This window comes from Aquarana catesbeiana, linkage group LG03 (assembly GCF_042186555.1).
Source record: "Aquarana catesbeiana isolate 2022-GZ linkage group LG03, ASM4218655v1, whole genome shotgun sequence".
NCBI lineage: Eukaryota > Metazoa > Chordata > Amphibia > Anura > Ranidae > Aquarana > Aquarana catesbeiana.
The window spans coordinates 632,865,491-632,880,387 of record NC_133326.1 but is presented as its reverse complement, the minus strand read 5'-3'; the positions used below and the strand labels follow the sequence as shown (position 1 = coordinate 632,880,387).

The window sequence follows — 14,897 nt, the reverse complement described above, 5'->3', positions numbered from 1 at the left end:
TTGGCTCAAACTTGTTTTGCATACACACGGTCACACAAAGTTGTCGGAAAATCCGATCGTTCTGAACGCGGTGACGTAAAACACGTACGTCCGGACTATAAACGGGGCAGTAGCCAATAGCTTTCATCTCTTTATTTATTCTGAGCATGCGTGGCACTTTGTGCGTCGGATTTGTCTATACACAATCGGAAATTCCGACAACGGATTTAGTTGTCGGAAAATTTTATAGCCTGCTCTCAAACTTTGTGTGTCGGAAAATCCGATGGAAAATGTCCGATGGAGCCCACACACGGTCAGAATGTCCGACAACATGCTCCGATCGGGACATTTTCCATCGGAAAATCGGACCGTGTGTACAGGGCATTAGGCTTTTCTTCCAATTTAAAATGTTGAATGTCTTCAAATTTGTTTTCTTTCTTAAAGCGGGGGTCCACCTATCTATCGTTTTTTTTTTTAAGTTCATTCACAAACTTTTCTTCTCAGCATTACATACTCACATATTGTGTGTAATATGTCCGCCTGTGTCAGATTTCGTCGGAAAGAATAACTTATATTATTCACTGCAGGCGGTTTCCATCTTCATTGTGGGCATTTGAAGCCCACAAGCATTTATTTCCTGGATGTGGTAAATGCTGTGCTCCCAGCATTCACTGCTCGTTCCCGCACATGCTCAGTGGCATCCTGGGAAGCCTGAGACTAGCTCCCAGGAGTCTGGGAGAGGCTAGAAACACGCCTACTCCCACGGGAGGAGAACCAGGAAGTGCAAAGAAGAATAGAAAAATAAAAGGTAATTACGGCGATTTAAATTTTTTTCAACGGCATGTAAGCATCTAGGCAAGGAAGAGAATACATACAGATATTGTTCAAAATTTGGGTGGAACCTCGCTTTAAGCAGCTACAGTCTGAGCAGAAAAGACTGTCCCTTGCCAGCATACTGCAGAATGGGATCCTTGCTTTCTGTGGGGAAGCAGTGGTTCCTTTGTAGAGGTCCGACACACCCCCAACTGAGTCAGATCTACAGCTCTGCAATTAGCAAAGTTAACGCTCCCTGCTGATTGGGGAGCTCTGGCTTTTACTCAGCAGGGATTGTGTTCAACCTCTGCAGAGAGACCACTGCTTCCCCTCAGGGGGCAAGAGTCCCACTCTGTAACTAGGGTTGCCACCCGCACGAGATTCCCTCGGACAATCTGGGTTTGGAATCATGTGTCCGGGTTTCAGTCCGCCTGAAACCCAGAAACATTATTCAGCCAGGAATGTGGCTCGGAACAAGGCCTGAGAGGAGGGAGAGGGAGCACTATGCACGCAACATTACTATTCTCTTTGGAGTGCTCAAAGGTCCAAGGTCTGTTACAATCCTATAGTGCAGGGATATGCAATTAGCGGACCTCCAGCTGTTGCAAAACTACAAGTCCCATCATGCCTCTGCCTCTGGGTGTCATGCTTGTGGCTGTCAGAGTCTTGCTATGCCTTATGGGACTTGTAGTTCTGCGACAGCTGGAGGTCCGCTAATTGCATATCCCTGCTATAGTGTACACTAGAAAAAAAAATTGCTGTGCGAAACTTAAGTGTTTGGGTTTGGCTTGAAGAAAAAGTGGCAACCCTGTCTGTAACATGCTGGCAGGGGACAGGATTTTCTGCTCGGGATGTGACTTTTTTCCTAAAGATAATCCTAAGGCTCGATTCACATCTTTGCATGTTGCTTTTGAGCATTTTTGCAGTGATTTTTTGCTGTGCTTTCCGCGTATTTTAACCACGTTTTTGCTTTTGTGTTTTTTTTTTACAATGACTGTATATAGCCGGTTGCTAAGAAGTGGGCCCGGGAAGTCGCCCGCCGCGTACTTAACAAATGATGAGCTATCGGCTGTCAGCGGGGTTCCAAGCTTACAGCTCAATGTAAAAAAAAAAAAGAAAAAAAGAATTGCCGGAAAAAAAAAAATGTATAAAAAAATGGTGTGGGGTCCCCCCCAAATCCATACCGGACCCTTATCCGAGCATGCAGCCCGGCAGGTCAGGAAAGGGAGAGGACGAGCGAGCGCCTCTCCCCCTCCTAAACCATACCAGGCTGCATGCCCTCAACATGTTGATGGGGACAAGTGACTCTTCCTCACAACCCTGGCCAGTGGTTGTGGGGGTCTGCAGGCAGGGGGGCTTATCAGAATCCGGAAGCTCCCTTTAACAAGGGGCCCCCAGATCCCAGCCCATGTGAATGAGTAGGGGTACACTGTACCCCTACTCATTCGCCCAAAAAAGTAGTGTAGTGTGACAAAAGACAAGAGACAGTTTTTGACAAGTCCTTAATTAAAAATGTCTTCTTGTTCCCCTGCTTCTTCCTCCAGTCTTCTTCTTTCCCCAGTCTTCTTCTTTCTCCTGTCTTCTTTGTCCGGTGTTCTTCTTCCTCTGCTGCCGCTCCCACCAACTCGCTGAAAATAAAAAATGACCCTTCTCCGACGCTGGGTCCCGCCAATCTGTCTTCTTCGATGTCAGACATTTCTTATATAACTATGGGGCGGATAATGTCATTAAGAGACCCCTGCACCTTTTGACATCACCACCCGGGGTCACAAGGGGGTGGGGTCTCCAGATGAGTTATACATCCCATAGATATATAAAAAATGCCAGACATCGGAGCAGACAGATCGGGGAGACGCAGGAGATAGAAGAAGACCAGAGAAAGAAGATGACCGGAGGAAGAAGCAGGGGAAGAAGCGACCCTTACATTGGTGGTGAGTGTAGAAGTGACCCTCACATTGGTGGCGAGTGTAGAAGTGACCCTTACATTGGTGGTCAGAATAGACAGAATATCAATCTGTTACTGTTCTCTTCTCAAAAAACCCATAGCAACCTCTGTAGGAACCCCAAGGTTCCATGGAATGCTGGTTGAGAAAGACTGTGTGTACACTATAAAGAATGTAAAGTATGGAGTAAGGCTGGCCACACACCAGTAGAAATTTGTTAGAAAATTAGATTAGAGATTAGAAGAAGCAGGATAAAAAAATGATTATCCAATGAACAAAATTCTAACTGTGAGTATGGTTTTCGTTTATAAAAAAACTGTACATAAAGCTGTGTAATATGTCTGGAATTAAATTCTAATAGCACATCTGGATGAAAGTTTAAGCTCTTACCAACGTAATTAATTAACTCAATGATGGCAAGAAAGAACAAAGAACAAATTTTCTACGAACATTTGAATAAAATTTAGCCATATATGTCCAACTTAAAAAATAAAAGTGTAATCACAAGAGAAAGTTCCCATTGTGAGCCTCAGTTAACTGAAATTTTCAGGGTGTTTAGAACCCACTAATGTATATTTTCTTCTTTCTTATTCGTAAAGAAAATATTGTAGATGGTTCCATCCAGATGGTGGTACAGGAAACATCATCTGGGAATTCTTTATTACATGCAGAATGTTATTATCCAGAAACAAACAATTAAAGGTCTCCCTGTAGGACAGTTTATCCATTTACAGAGAATTCGCTGAACACTTAGAGATGCTCAATAGGAAGCAGTGGATCTATCTCTAAGGCTTCCAAGGAAAAGTATTGATAGTGCATACAGAACAGACAGGGCCGTTTTAATTCCAGACGCGGAAAAACAGATAATCTGTTTTATGTGAAACCTAGTCTTCTACCAAAAATAATGGAAGCCTAGTCTTCTACCAAATGTATAGATATTTACGTAGGATTTGTGTCCCTAGGTTTCTTTTTTTTTTTTAAATGATAAGATCAATAGGACTCCCACCTAAAAGAAAGAGGGTGGGTGGCTCATATGAACAAAGTCACCACCAACACTTTAGACAGGTGAGGATTAGGACTTGTAAATTAATTGTCTGAACTTAGCAATTTTGGTGAAGTAAAGACAAAGGTAAATATATCAAAATCTATATATCAGAATTAGCCTGATTAGGCTAATTTGTCACGGCGAATAGTGGGCATGGTTTAAATTACTTAATAATTACTAATATTATTATTAATGTTGGTCGTGGCTTAAAAGGGGTGTGGTTAAATAGAGTCTGAGATTATTTAAATGGTGCAGAATGCAGTAATGTTAAGTAGGGAATGTACAGTGCAGAGTTTATGTAGGTGGATAGTATGGGAGTGTATGGCGGTGGGTGGTATGTGCAGGAGAGGAGTGCAGAGTGTATGGCAGTGGGTGGTATGTGCAGGAGAGGAGTGCAGAGTGTATGGCAGTGGGTGGTATGTGCAGTAGAGGAATGCAGAGTGTATGGAGGTGGGTAGTATGTGCAGTAGAGGAGTGCAGAGTGTATGGAGGTGGATAGTACGGGAGTCACATGCATATAAATTATTGCGGCGCTGAAAAGTTCAAAAATGAAATTGAAGAGTGGGAGGAATCCAATCACCAAATATATTGTGCAGATGTAGAAAGAGTCACTCGTCACCACGTGGTAATAGGTGATAGTACGGGAGTGTATGGCGGTGGGTGGTATGTGCAGAAGAAGAGTGCAGAGTATATGGCGGTGGGTATTTTAGACAGTAGAGGAGTGCGGAGCGAATTGCAGTGGGCAGTATGTGCAGAAGAGGAGTACGGAGTGTATGGAGGTGGGTGGTATGTGTAGGAGGAAAGTGTAGAGCGTTAGGGGTGGGTAGCATGTGCAGGATGGTGTCAGTAGGGCAGTGGACAGTGTCAGTAGTTTTTTGTTTTTATTATTTTATTTTCTATTTTTTTTTTAAATTTCATTATTTATTTATTTTTTTATATATATTTTTTTTCACAGTGCTTCGAGTGGGTGGAGGGCAGTAGACGGTGTCAGTAGTTTAAAATCTTTTTTTATTCCTGTTTTTACAGTTTTATTTTCTTCTTTCACAATTCTTGTGTGTGTGTGTGGGGGGGGGCAGTGGGGAGTGTCAGTAGTTTTTTTTTTATTTCACTTCTTAATTATTTTTTACAATTTTGTTTTTTATTAATTTTTTTTTAAATATTTATTATATATTTTTTTTAGCAGCCATGTTGGAGGGGCTTTGGTGAGATATCAGGTGTCTAAACAGACCCCTGACATCTCCCCTTTGAAGGGACTGAGGACAGAGATTTCCCAGTCCCTGTCTCTGCAACCCAAACTGCATGAAGATGAATGAACAGGAGACAGAGGCTCGCTCCTGTTCATTCATAAACTAAAACATCGTAAACCCAGTTTACGATGTTACAGTTATGAATGGACAGACTTTGCTCATTCAGAAAAGGAAGTTTACTGGCCCCTTCCTCCACTCTCCATCCTGACAGTCGGGGGTGATTGATGCAAAGGTGGAGGCAGTTACAAGCACTGATCTCCCTGTGTGGCTTTCAATGAAGCAACTGAAAGCCGCGGGAGGGAGAGGAGGAGAAGTGGCTTTATGGTGAAAGCCATAAAGGGAGATCGGTGCTTGTAACTGCCCTCACAGCTGCAATGATCACTCCTAACTGTCAAATTTTACCATCCATGTTTCATCATCCATTGGTGCAGTGTGGGTCAAACCAGTGGAGTACAACGTCTGGTGTGGTGGTGATCAGGGATACTGACTGATGACAGTATGTTTAAAAAAAATATATAAACTTATTATTAATTTTTTTTTTTTTTTACATTAGTTTTCTTTAATTACATTTTTTTTTTACATTCTGTTATCAGAGTAGTTCAGTGTTACCATAGTGACACTGGTAATTAGAAAAGGAGAAAGTGCCTCTAAGTGCAATACCACTAAATTTATTGGATAGAGAGGATAAAAACACTCAGGAATAAGAACAAAGACAGGATCATCTGTAATAAACTGTGAAGACTGCTTTCATCCATCGTTCCAAAGACTCTGTGCTGTCCCGCAGGACCAGGTGGTAGGCAAGATGGCTTCCGGCACTAGCGTGGAATGCAGCGGCAGCGTGAGGACCTCACGCGACAGTGGGCGGTAATTTGTTTCAAAACATGCGCTGCTTTGCCAATAAATTTTTTGGTATTGCACTTAGAGAAGCTTTCTTTCTTCTTTTCTAATTACCACAGAGTTGCTTTTACTCTTTGTTGTTTGTTGTTTATTTTACACTATTATTGCTTATAACAGTGATGATCACTGTTATGCCTCGTTTCCACCGAGCGGATCGGTTCGGGTCAGATCGGTTTGGAAGGCCTAGAATGGTCCGGCCTATTCAGGCGAGCGTTTCCACTGCAAGTCGGACCGACAGGGGCCATACGTGGGTTTAGAAAAGATGCCGTCATGGCGTCACACGTCCACCAATCAGTGTAATGTATCGTAGCTCCGCCCTAACCGAACCGTTCCATTTTCTATGGCCCCACATCTGAAGCAGGACCCTGAATGGAACGGTTCGGTTGTATGGGCCGCTTTCATAATGGAAACACCCAAAATAGCGTACCGAACCGAACCGAACCGATCCACTCAGTGGAAACGAGGCATTAGAGGCAAAAGTTTTTAGCTGTCATGAATGGCTACATGGTACAGGGTGACCAATAAATGTGTAGTGTGCTACTCAGGCTCAATAAATGGGGAGTGAACAAACTGATTCAACTGCAACAGCTGTAAAGAGTGCTGATAGGGGATGGAGCTCGTCCTAGCTCCTGCAATAAGCTCAAAGGGAAAGGGGTAGCCCCTGGATGTCACACATCTGAGGTATCCTGCAAAGGTAAATGGAGTGGCAACCTCAGCCTGGATTCCGACCAGGCCACGCCCCCAATGCATTTTGCTACGCCCCCGGAGTATAGTCATGGGGTTAGGGAACTCATGCGTATGTGGATTATTTAAGCATCATCGGTTAGTCACTCGACTGATGTGAAGGAGTGGCAGGTGTGTGTAATTGTGATCATTGTTTGTTAAAAGGGGTAAATCTGTTAACATAATAAAACCAAATATTACTGCTCCCTATATAATCCAGAAAAAGTTTGAACATGTAAAGATGTGGAAAAAAGTGCTAGGGTGCTTATACTCCCAATTAGATTTTAAAAACTAAAAAAGGAAAAGATTATTTTATTGATATATCAATTAAAAACATATTACTGTTTTAGAATATGTTTGTAAGTAAGACTTACTTACAAACATATTCTAAAAATCCCCATGACTAAACTCCGGGGGGGGGGGAGAGCGAAACACGTTGGGGGTGTGACCTGGTCGCAGTCCAGGCTGAGGTTTCCACTCCATTTACCTTTGCAGGATACCCCAGATGTGCGGCATCCAGGGGATACCCCTTTCCCGTTGAGCTACATGGTACACGGTGCTGTGATTGCCCCAGGTACCATGTGATAGATGTGTGCCAATCACAGCATCACAAGCAATTCATGACTGTTTTGTTTACATTGTAATCATGTTTCACATGATACCCAGGTACCAAGCATTGCTGCGTCACCCAGGAAGCACACCAGTGCACATATGCATCGCATTGTACCAGTATATAGTGGCACCTGTAAGCAGGTCGGCAAGTGGTTAATGGAGTTTTGCAATTTTAATTTTTCACTTTGAGCATTAAAAAAAAATAGGTACCCACCAAAAGGAATTTTTTTTTGTTTGCTTTGGTACATTGTCCCCAGGGCAGTGCCTAATCCCTCATTCAATTTGTTTGACAATCTCTTTCCTTTAAGCTTAGAAAATGGGCTTTATTGATTTTTTAACATTCAGCTCCCATCGACATAAGTGGGGTAAAGATTCAGCACCTGAACTTTAGTATTGTTCACCAAACCCTTCTTGAACCAAACCCAGGTATGTTTGGCTCGTCACTAGTCCCCTTGTTGCGGTTTGTGACATGTACAAACAAGCATTCTGCAGCAAGCAGCAGGATGGTAGCAAAGTATTCTAATGAAGACTCCGCGAATAGAAGAGATTAACCAAGAAAGAATACCTTCTGATATAAGAAGGCAATGTTGTATCTCATGTAGAAATTTTCAACAACACACCTTTCTTAATAAAGAATTGTCCTAATTCTAAAATTAGTAAAATAAGTGTCACCAACCAACTTTTGGGGACTGCACAGGGCATGGGCATTGTGCCAGGATAAAAGGGGATCTGCACAGTCCCAAAAACTCTGGTTGGTCATACTTTTTCACTGATGTCTTCATAAGCTAATTCTTCATTACAAATGGTGTGCTGCTGGTGGAAATTTCTACATGTGTATTGTAACAGTGGGAGCCATCCCTCCAGTTTACTGTAAGCACCCTAAACATGACGCCATTTGTCTGTATGACGTGTGACTGATATTATCTGCATCTTCATAGTCCAGAGATGGTAAATCACAGAGCACCGGAGCTCTGCCAGCGAGCATGGACTAGTGACTACTGACTGACCAAAACATTCCCTCATGCAAGAAAAAGTATATGTTAATAAGAAGGAACAGGTCAGAGCCAGGTATGAAGTAAAATATGCAAATAGTAAGTTAGAACCGATTCATCCTTCCTAAACGATAAATGTTTTATTTCATATAGGATTGTAGGCTTGTGTTCCTTCTACCAGTAGTGGGTGAGTACCTTGAACCCTATATGGCACATATTATGGCCATTCCGAATTGTAACTTGCAAAAATAAAATACATTCCGTAGTTTTCAGTCTGTTACCTCTCACACTGCATCATCCATTTGTGGTCCTGTCTCCTTGTTGATAAATTATTTTTTTATAGTGTATTTTACTGTGATTTATTTTTCTCCCAATTCCACTTTTCATTAGCTGTTAATGTGGGTAGAAATTCCCTTCAAAGCCAGCTAACCCCCCTCCATATACCTGCACAGAGGGTTCACACTTAGTGGTTTGCTCTTTGCCAGTAGTGGCCAAAAAAAAATATTACTAAGTAATAATGTGAAATATTGGATTATGGCCTATGATGCCTCCTGAGGGTCAGTCTCTACTTCTCATACTGGTACTACACAGCAGCTCACCTTAAAAAATGGCTGCTTCTTCACATCCTCAGCGTCACGCTCCCCAGATCCCAGTCGTCTATCAGGATTCCTGCGCAGTAACTGCAGTCAGATAGAGAACATGAAAATCACTTTGGAGCCAGATTCACAAAAGACACTTAAAAATGTAATGTCTGTGTTGCCTACAGCCACCAATAAAATTCAAGGTTTCAGACTGGTGCTTGGTGTCCTAAAGTCTAAGTAGAGTCAAAACAAAAAACACAAACATGTTATACTTACCTACTGTGACAATTGGATTTGCACAGAGCAGCCCAGATCCTCCTCTTCTCATGTCCCTCACCAGCGCCCTGCCCTCTCCCTCCAGCCAAGTGCCCCAAGAGCAAGCAGCTTGCTATGAGGGCACCCGAGCCGTTGCTCTGCGTCCATTCATACACGGAGCTGTGGCTCGGCCCGCCCCCTCTCTCCTCATTGGCTCACTGATTTTGACAACAGCGGGAGCCAATGGCTCCACTGCTGTGTGTCTCAGCCAATCAGGAGGGAGATTCCCGGGCAGTCTAGTCTCTCGTGCAACATCGCTGGATTGAGATGGGCTCAGGTAAGTATTTGGGGGGCTGAGGGGGGCTGCTGCACACAGATGTTTTCTTTATCTTAATGCATAGAATGCATTAAGATAAAAAACCTTTTGCCTTTAGAATCACTTTCATTTACAGTCAGTAGGATGTGTCCCTTGTGCTGATGTCTCTTCTGTTGCGTGAAATTCTCCTCCATCAATGCCTCCCCCCACCAGTGTAATCTATCAGAGCGGCAGGGGGGTTTAATATAACTGAGGAGCTGTCACAGGCTCTCATCAAGACTGCCTGACTATGCTTGCCCTTTCCGTCCAGCTCCATCATTCATAGAAACCGGTAGTACAGCTTCTATCAATGAATAATGACCTATGAATGGCGAATGGGCGGATGATTGAAAGGTCTGCCCCCTCCATTCTTAGATTATATTTAATTCATAAATATGAATTAGTATTAGTAATTAGTATTATAAATATAAATATGAATTAGTATTACTACTGCTGTAGTACTGATTACTATGAATGGAGGAGCTGGGCGAAAAGGGTGGGCATAGTTGGGCGGCACTCTTGATACAGGCACATGACAGCTCCTCAGTCCTATTAGCCCTCACTACACTGAAAAAATTATGGTGGGGGTGGGCATTGGTGGAAGAAGATTTCCCCTAACAGAAGAGCATTAAGGGCACAGCCTGCTAAACATAAGTAAAGTCCCTTGTGTTTTTTGTGTGTTTGTTTTTTTCTATTTTTTTTATTTGACTAAACTTAAGCTTTACATTTTAAATCTATTGGTGGCTGTGGGTATCATAGGCAGTTCACTTTATCCAAGGTCCACATTACAAAGAAAATGCTATACAATTGTCATTATCCTCAGCCCTTGCTGACTTTATAACACTCAATTCATGAGATTGACATAAAAGCTCACATTTCTATAGACCAGACTTTCCCAACTAGGGTTCCATGGAACCCTAAGGTTACTCCAGTGGTGGCTTGGGGTTCCTTGAGCAATGGGTACTTTTTTATCAGGTAGAGAAATTAGTATTTTTTTCTTTGCCTTATAGATAAGAACCCAAAGACAATTATCCTTTTAGCTAGCTGTAAGGGGGGAAATTCTTCCCAATGACCACAAATGTAAAGCGCATTTTTCCCACTGAACATCACACTAATGTACTGTGAGCTTTATATATAGTAATTATTAGCAGGGGTTCCCTGAGACCTTGTTCCAAGGGTAGAGAAAGGTTTTTTTTGTTTTTTTTTGTTTTTTTTTTTGAAAGCCTATGGCGTGCAAAACACACCCCAAAAACTTCACCCGGTGCATAAAAAATGTGCACACACATAAAGAGTGCTCACAAAAATGTGCCACGGGTACACAGACGTGCCAATTCCCTGATCCCCCGGGGCGTTAGGCTCCTGCAGGGACAAAGGTACTTACAATGGTCTATCTGGCCGAAACCAGACAGACCCCGTTCTCTGGAGGGCCTGCCGAAACAGGACCCACCCAAGTACTAGGTGGGGCTCCCCCGAAGGGAGACCCCATGAGAAAGGGCGAACTAAGCCAAAAGGCCATGTCCACCCCTTCCCAAGACTTTCAGGGCTGGCCCGAGGACCCGCATCCTTACTCATCACACAGTGAGACAAACGTGACATAAACAAGACGTGACTACTCTCTCCCGAATAACTGTCCGTAGCTAGAGCTACCACAATCCAGGCCAGAAGGCCAGGGACCCGACCCTCCGGCCAGACCCATGTGCAGCACCCATCCTCACCAGGAGGTCCTTTCTAGACTGGTTGGGTAGGCCCACTGAAGCCCCCATGGGCAACAGGTGATGACTTTCCCTCAACCGTCTGTCCAGGTCCAATTACACCATCGGATTTGCATGCGCCCTTCCCACTATTGGTCGGGCCAACATCGCCTCCTCTGGAAACTGATAAGAACAGATACTACACTTGATCTTAGCCAAAAGGCCGAGAAGCGAAGGGTAGAGAAAGGTTGATAAGACTGATTAAATCATCCTTATTGCTTTCTATGCTTTCTTCTCCTCTTACCCCAACACATTAAAAGCCCAATTCCAGACACTTTTGGATAGGGTAGAATGAATGAATGAATGAATAATTTGTAAAGCGCTACAAATTGCGAACTGAATCGCCTCAAGGCGCTAGATGTATTCTCTGTGGCCAGCTTCTAGAAAAGGAAGGTCTTTAGTTTTTTCCTGAAGGCCTGGTGGTTTTCTTCCATGCGGAGGTTGGTTGGGAGAGCATTCCATAGTCGAGGTCCTTGGACTGCAAATCTACGTTCTCCCTTTGCTTTGTAGCGGTATTTGGGAATGAGGAGGAGGTTTTGGTTAGCTGATCGAAGACTGCGATTCGGTGTGTAGTGTTTTATTTTTTCCCGGAGATATTGCGGAGCGTTTCCTTGTATGCATTTATGGGTGAGGCAGAGGGTCTTGAATGTGATCCGATTCTTCACCGTTAGCCAATGTAGGCTTTTTAGGGATGGGGAGATGGATTCCCAGGGCTTTTTCCCTGTTAACAGCCTTGCCGCCGTGTTCTGCATGAGTTGCAAGCGCGCAAGCTGGTATTGGGGTAGACCTACGTAGAGGGAATTTGCGTAGTCGAGTCGGGAATTGATGATCGTTCCCACAACTGCCGCTTTGTCCTCTTCTGGGATGAAGGGGATGAGTCTGCGAAGCAGGCGGAGGAGGTGGTGAGATCCGCTCACCACCGATCCTATTTGTGCATCCATTGTCATTCCTGAGTCAAAGATGACTCCGAGACTCTTGACTTTGGTGCTGGGGGAGATGGTCTGTCCGAGGATGGAGGGTGGTGTCCACGGAGTCTCAATTTTGGAATTTTTGTTGGCTTGCAGGAGAAGAAGTTCTGTTTTTGATTCGTTCAGTTTGAGGGAGCTAGCGGTCATCCAGTCATTGATTAAAGTGAGGCATTTCTGTAGTTGCTGATGATGATCTTTCTGTCCATTAATGCGAAAGTAGAGTTGGGTGTCGTCTGCATATGAGTGGAAGCAGAGGTCCGTTTTCCTGATGATATTGAGAAGCGGGCGGATGTAGATGTTAAATAGCACTGGTGACAAGGGTGAGCCCTGAGGGACTCCACAGGAGACTGCCCGAGATTCCGAGGTGAATGTTCCCAGTTTCACTGTCTGAGAGCGATTCTCTAAGAAGGATGTAAACCATTTTAGGGCAGAATCTGTGGCTCCTGCAACTTCTGCGAGGCGGACAAGTAAAGTATTGTGGTCCACTGTATCGAATGCTGCGCTGAGGTCTAACAGTACCAGGAGACTCGGTTCCCCGTCATCTGCTGCTTCAAGGGCGTCGTCCCATATTTTGAGAAGTGCTGTTTCTGTGCCATGGCCTGGGCGGAAGCCTGATTGCAGAGGGTCCAGGATGTGGTGTGTCTCCAGGTGGTGTTGTAGCTGCTGTACTACTGCTTTCTCTATAATCTTGGAGATGGTGTTGAGGCTTGTTATTGGTCTGCGGCAGTTAGGGTCTTTAGGGTCGAGATTAGGTTTCTTTAGCAGGGGTTTGACGATGCCTTGCTTGAGGGAGGTTGGCACGGTCCCTTCTTTGAATGATTGATTTATGAGATGTGTTAGGGTGGGGGCCAGGATGTCGGAACATGCTTTGAACAATTTGGTGGGGATGATGTCGTTCGGTGATGTGCTGTCGCGAAGGCTTCTGGTGATGTTTTTAGTCGTGTCCGTGGTGATTGGGGACAAAGAAAACTTTGGTGGTTGAGTGATGTTCGTGTCGATATCCTCTTTTTGCATCGGTTGGGTGAGGTTGGTTGTTATTTTCTGATGAATTGCTTTCCGAATGTTGTCGATTTTGTTGATGAAGAAATCTGATAACTCATTGCAGAATTCTTGAGTATCGTTTGCAGGGGGCTCTAGGCAGGCCGGGTTCATTGAGGAAGGGTCAGAGCCTCTGGTGACATTTTATTTTTGTCCGTGTCCCTATTAGGGAGATCCTCCTCACTTACTGTCTGGACAGGAAGTGATGAGAATTTCTTTATAGGGGGCACAAAGAAAAATGAAAACACATTTTTAGTACTGTGGGGAAGGGTGTTAGAAATTCTGATCATCTGTTCCCTTGGAAGTCTGCTGCCACACCTGGGAAATCAATTGGGTGTTTTTTGATCTCTGTCATTCGAGATCATTTACTGTTGGTAAGGGGCCCCTCTTTCTAATAAAGAACACCTACTTACACTAGAACACTGAAGAGTGGAATTGTTTACAGCACTGAGCACTTTATTCACCTTTATTAAGTTTTGGACTGTTATTGCATCAGAGCTGTGTTTGATGGACTTTATTTGTATCAGTTATTATTACATTATTAATATAACACTTTGTTCATCTTTTTAATCAATTCACTTGCTATTTGCACAACTGATATCGAGTTATTATGGTGAGCTTTATTGAATTGCTTAAATATTAATTTTCCACTTTTTATTTTGGTCTTTAGACATGTTGTTATTCTATACGTTTTTACACTTAATCATGTTTTTCATTATTTAAAGGGGCAGCACACCTTTTTTTTCTTTTTTAGTACTAATAGTTTCATTACCATCATCACTATTGGTACAATTGATGTTCTCACCCTTCTCATGATGGCGATGGCTTCAGCAGAGAGGAATCGTGGGTATCGGACTTCATCATTGACGATACTGTCAAACACCTCTTCTTCTTCATCTCCCGGGAACGGAGACTGTGACACACATGGAAAACATTATTAAAGACAGAAGGCGGCAAATACAGGACAGTAGAGGGATATCATCCAATTTATTCTGTCTGGCCTCTCAGGAAATAACTCAATATCCATGGTCTCAATTAAGAAACTCTTACTTTGTTTTTATCTTTGTTATTAACTGATGTCTATCTTAAGAATGTTTATATTCACTCACATCTAAACTGTTACATTAGGTAGAATCAATTGTGATCCATTGCATCATAAGTTGCATACTAAATTTGAAAGGACAAAGATTTTTTTTGCTTTACAGATTTGTATATACGGGCCCGTGTTGAAAGGACTTTGTTTGCATTAGAGATGTTGCATCCTCTTACAAGTCAATGGAAATGCCAAACCTGCTTGAAGCAGGTCAAATGCAGGTCAAATGCAACTATCAATGAATTCTGAAGGATTGCAGAAGCCCAAAGCCAGTCAACATATACCCTATAGCTGTCTACAGTTATCTATAGAGGTGTAAGGAATGCTCGCAAAAAAGGCAGCATTCCACTGAGTGTGAATTTCTTTTGTGACAACAGACAATGTTTAACCCACTACACCTGCAACCTATATATTACTTGCAGCTCTGATCACCATGAACAATCAGAAATCAATCAGATTGCTTCCATGTCATGAGAGCACTATGGCAGCTAGTGATCACATGGGGGATTTGATGGAAAAATTAGCCTTCAGACTGCATATGGCAGTATGCCTTTGGCCCTTCAGCCAAAAGATGGCAGTGGGTCTTTGTTTAATATGGTTATTGT

General features: G+C 43.3%; 1 protein-coding gene and 1 pseudogene across 1 annotated transcript in view; both read right to left on the bottom strand.

Annotated features, from left to right (window-relative positions):
- The window catches only part of LOC141133230 (serine/threonine-protein kinase N1-like), a 134,637-nt gene that overhangs the window by 13,049 nt on the left and 106,691 nt on the right, over window positions 1–14,897 (bottom strand). The window contains exons 20-21 of the mRNA XM_073622481.1: window positions 14,005–14,112; window positions 8,851–8,931 (exon numbers count right to left, since the gene is read on the bottom strand). Coding sequence (XP_073478582.1) covers window positions 8,851–8,931; window positions 14,005–14,112 — 189 coding nt within the window. The remainder of the gene's footprint in view (window positions 1–8,850; window positions 8,932–14,004; window positions 14,113–14,897) is intronic.
- On the bottom strand, window positions 11,284–11,368 carry LOC141135825 (U2 spliceosomal RNA; annotated as a pseudogene).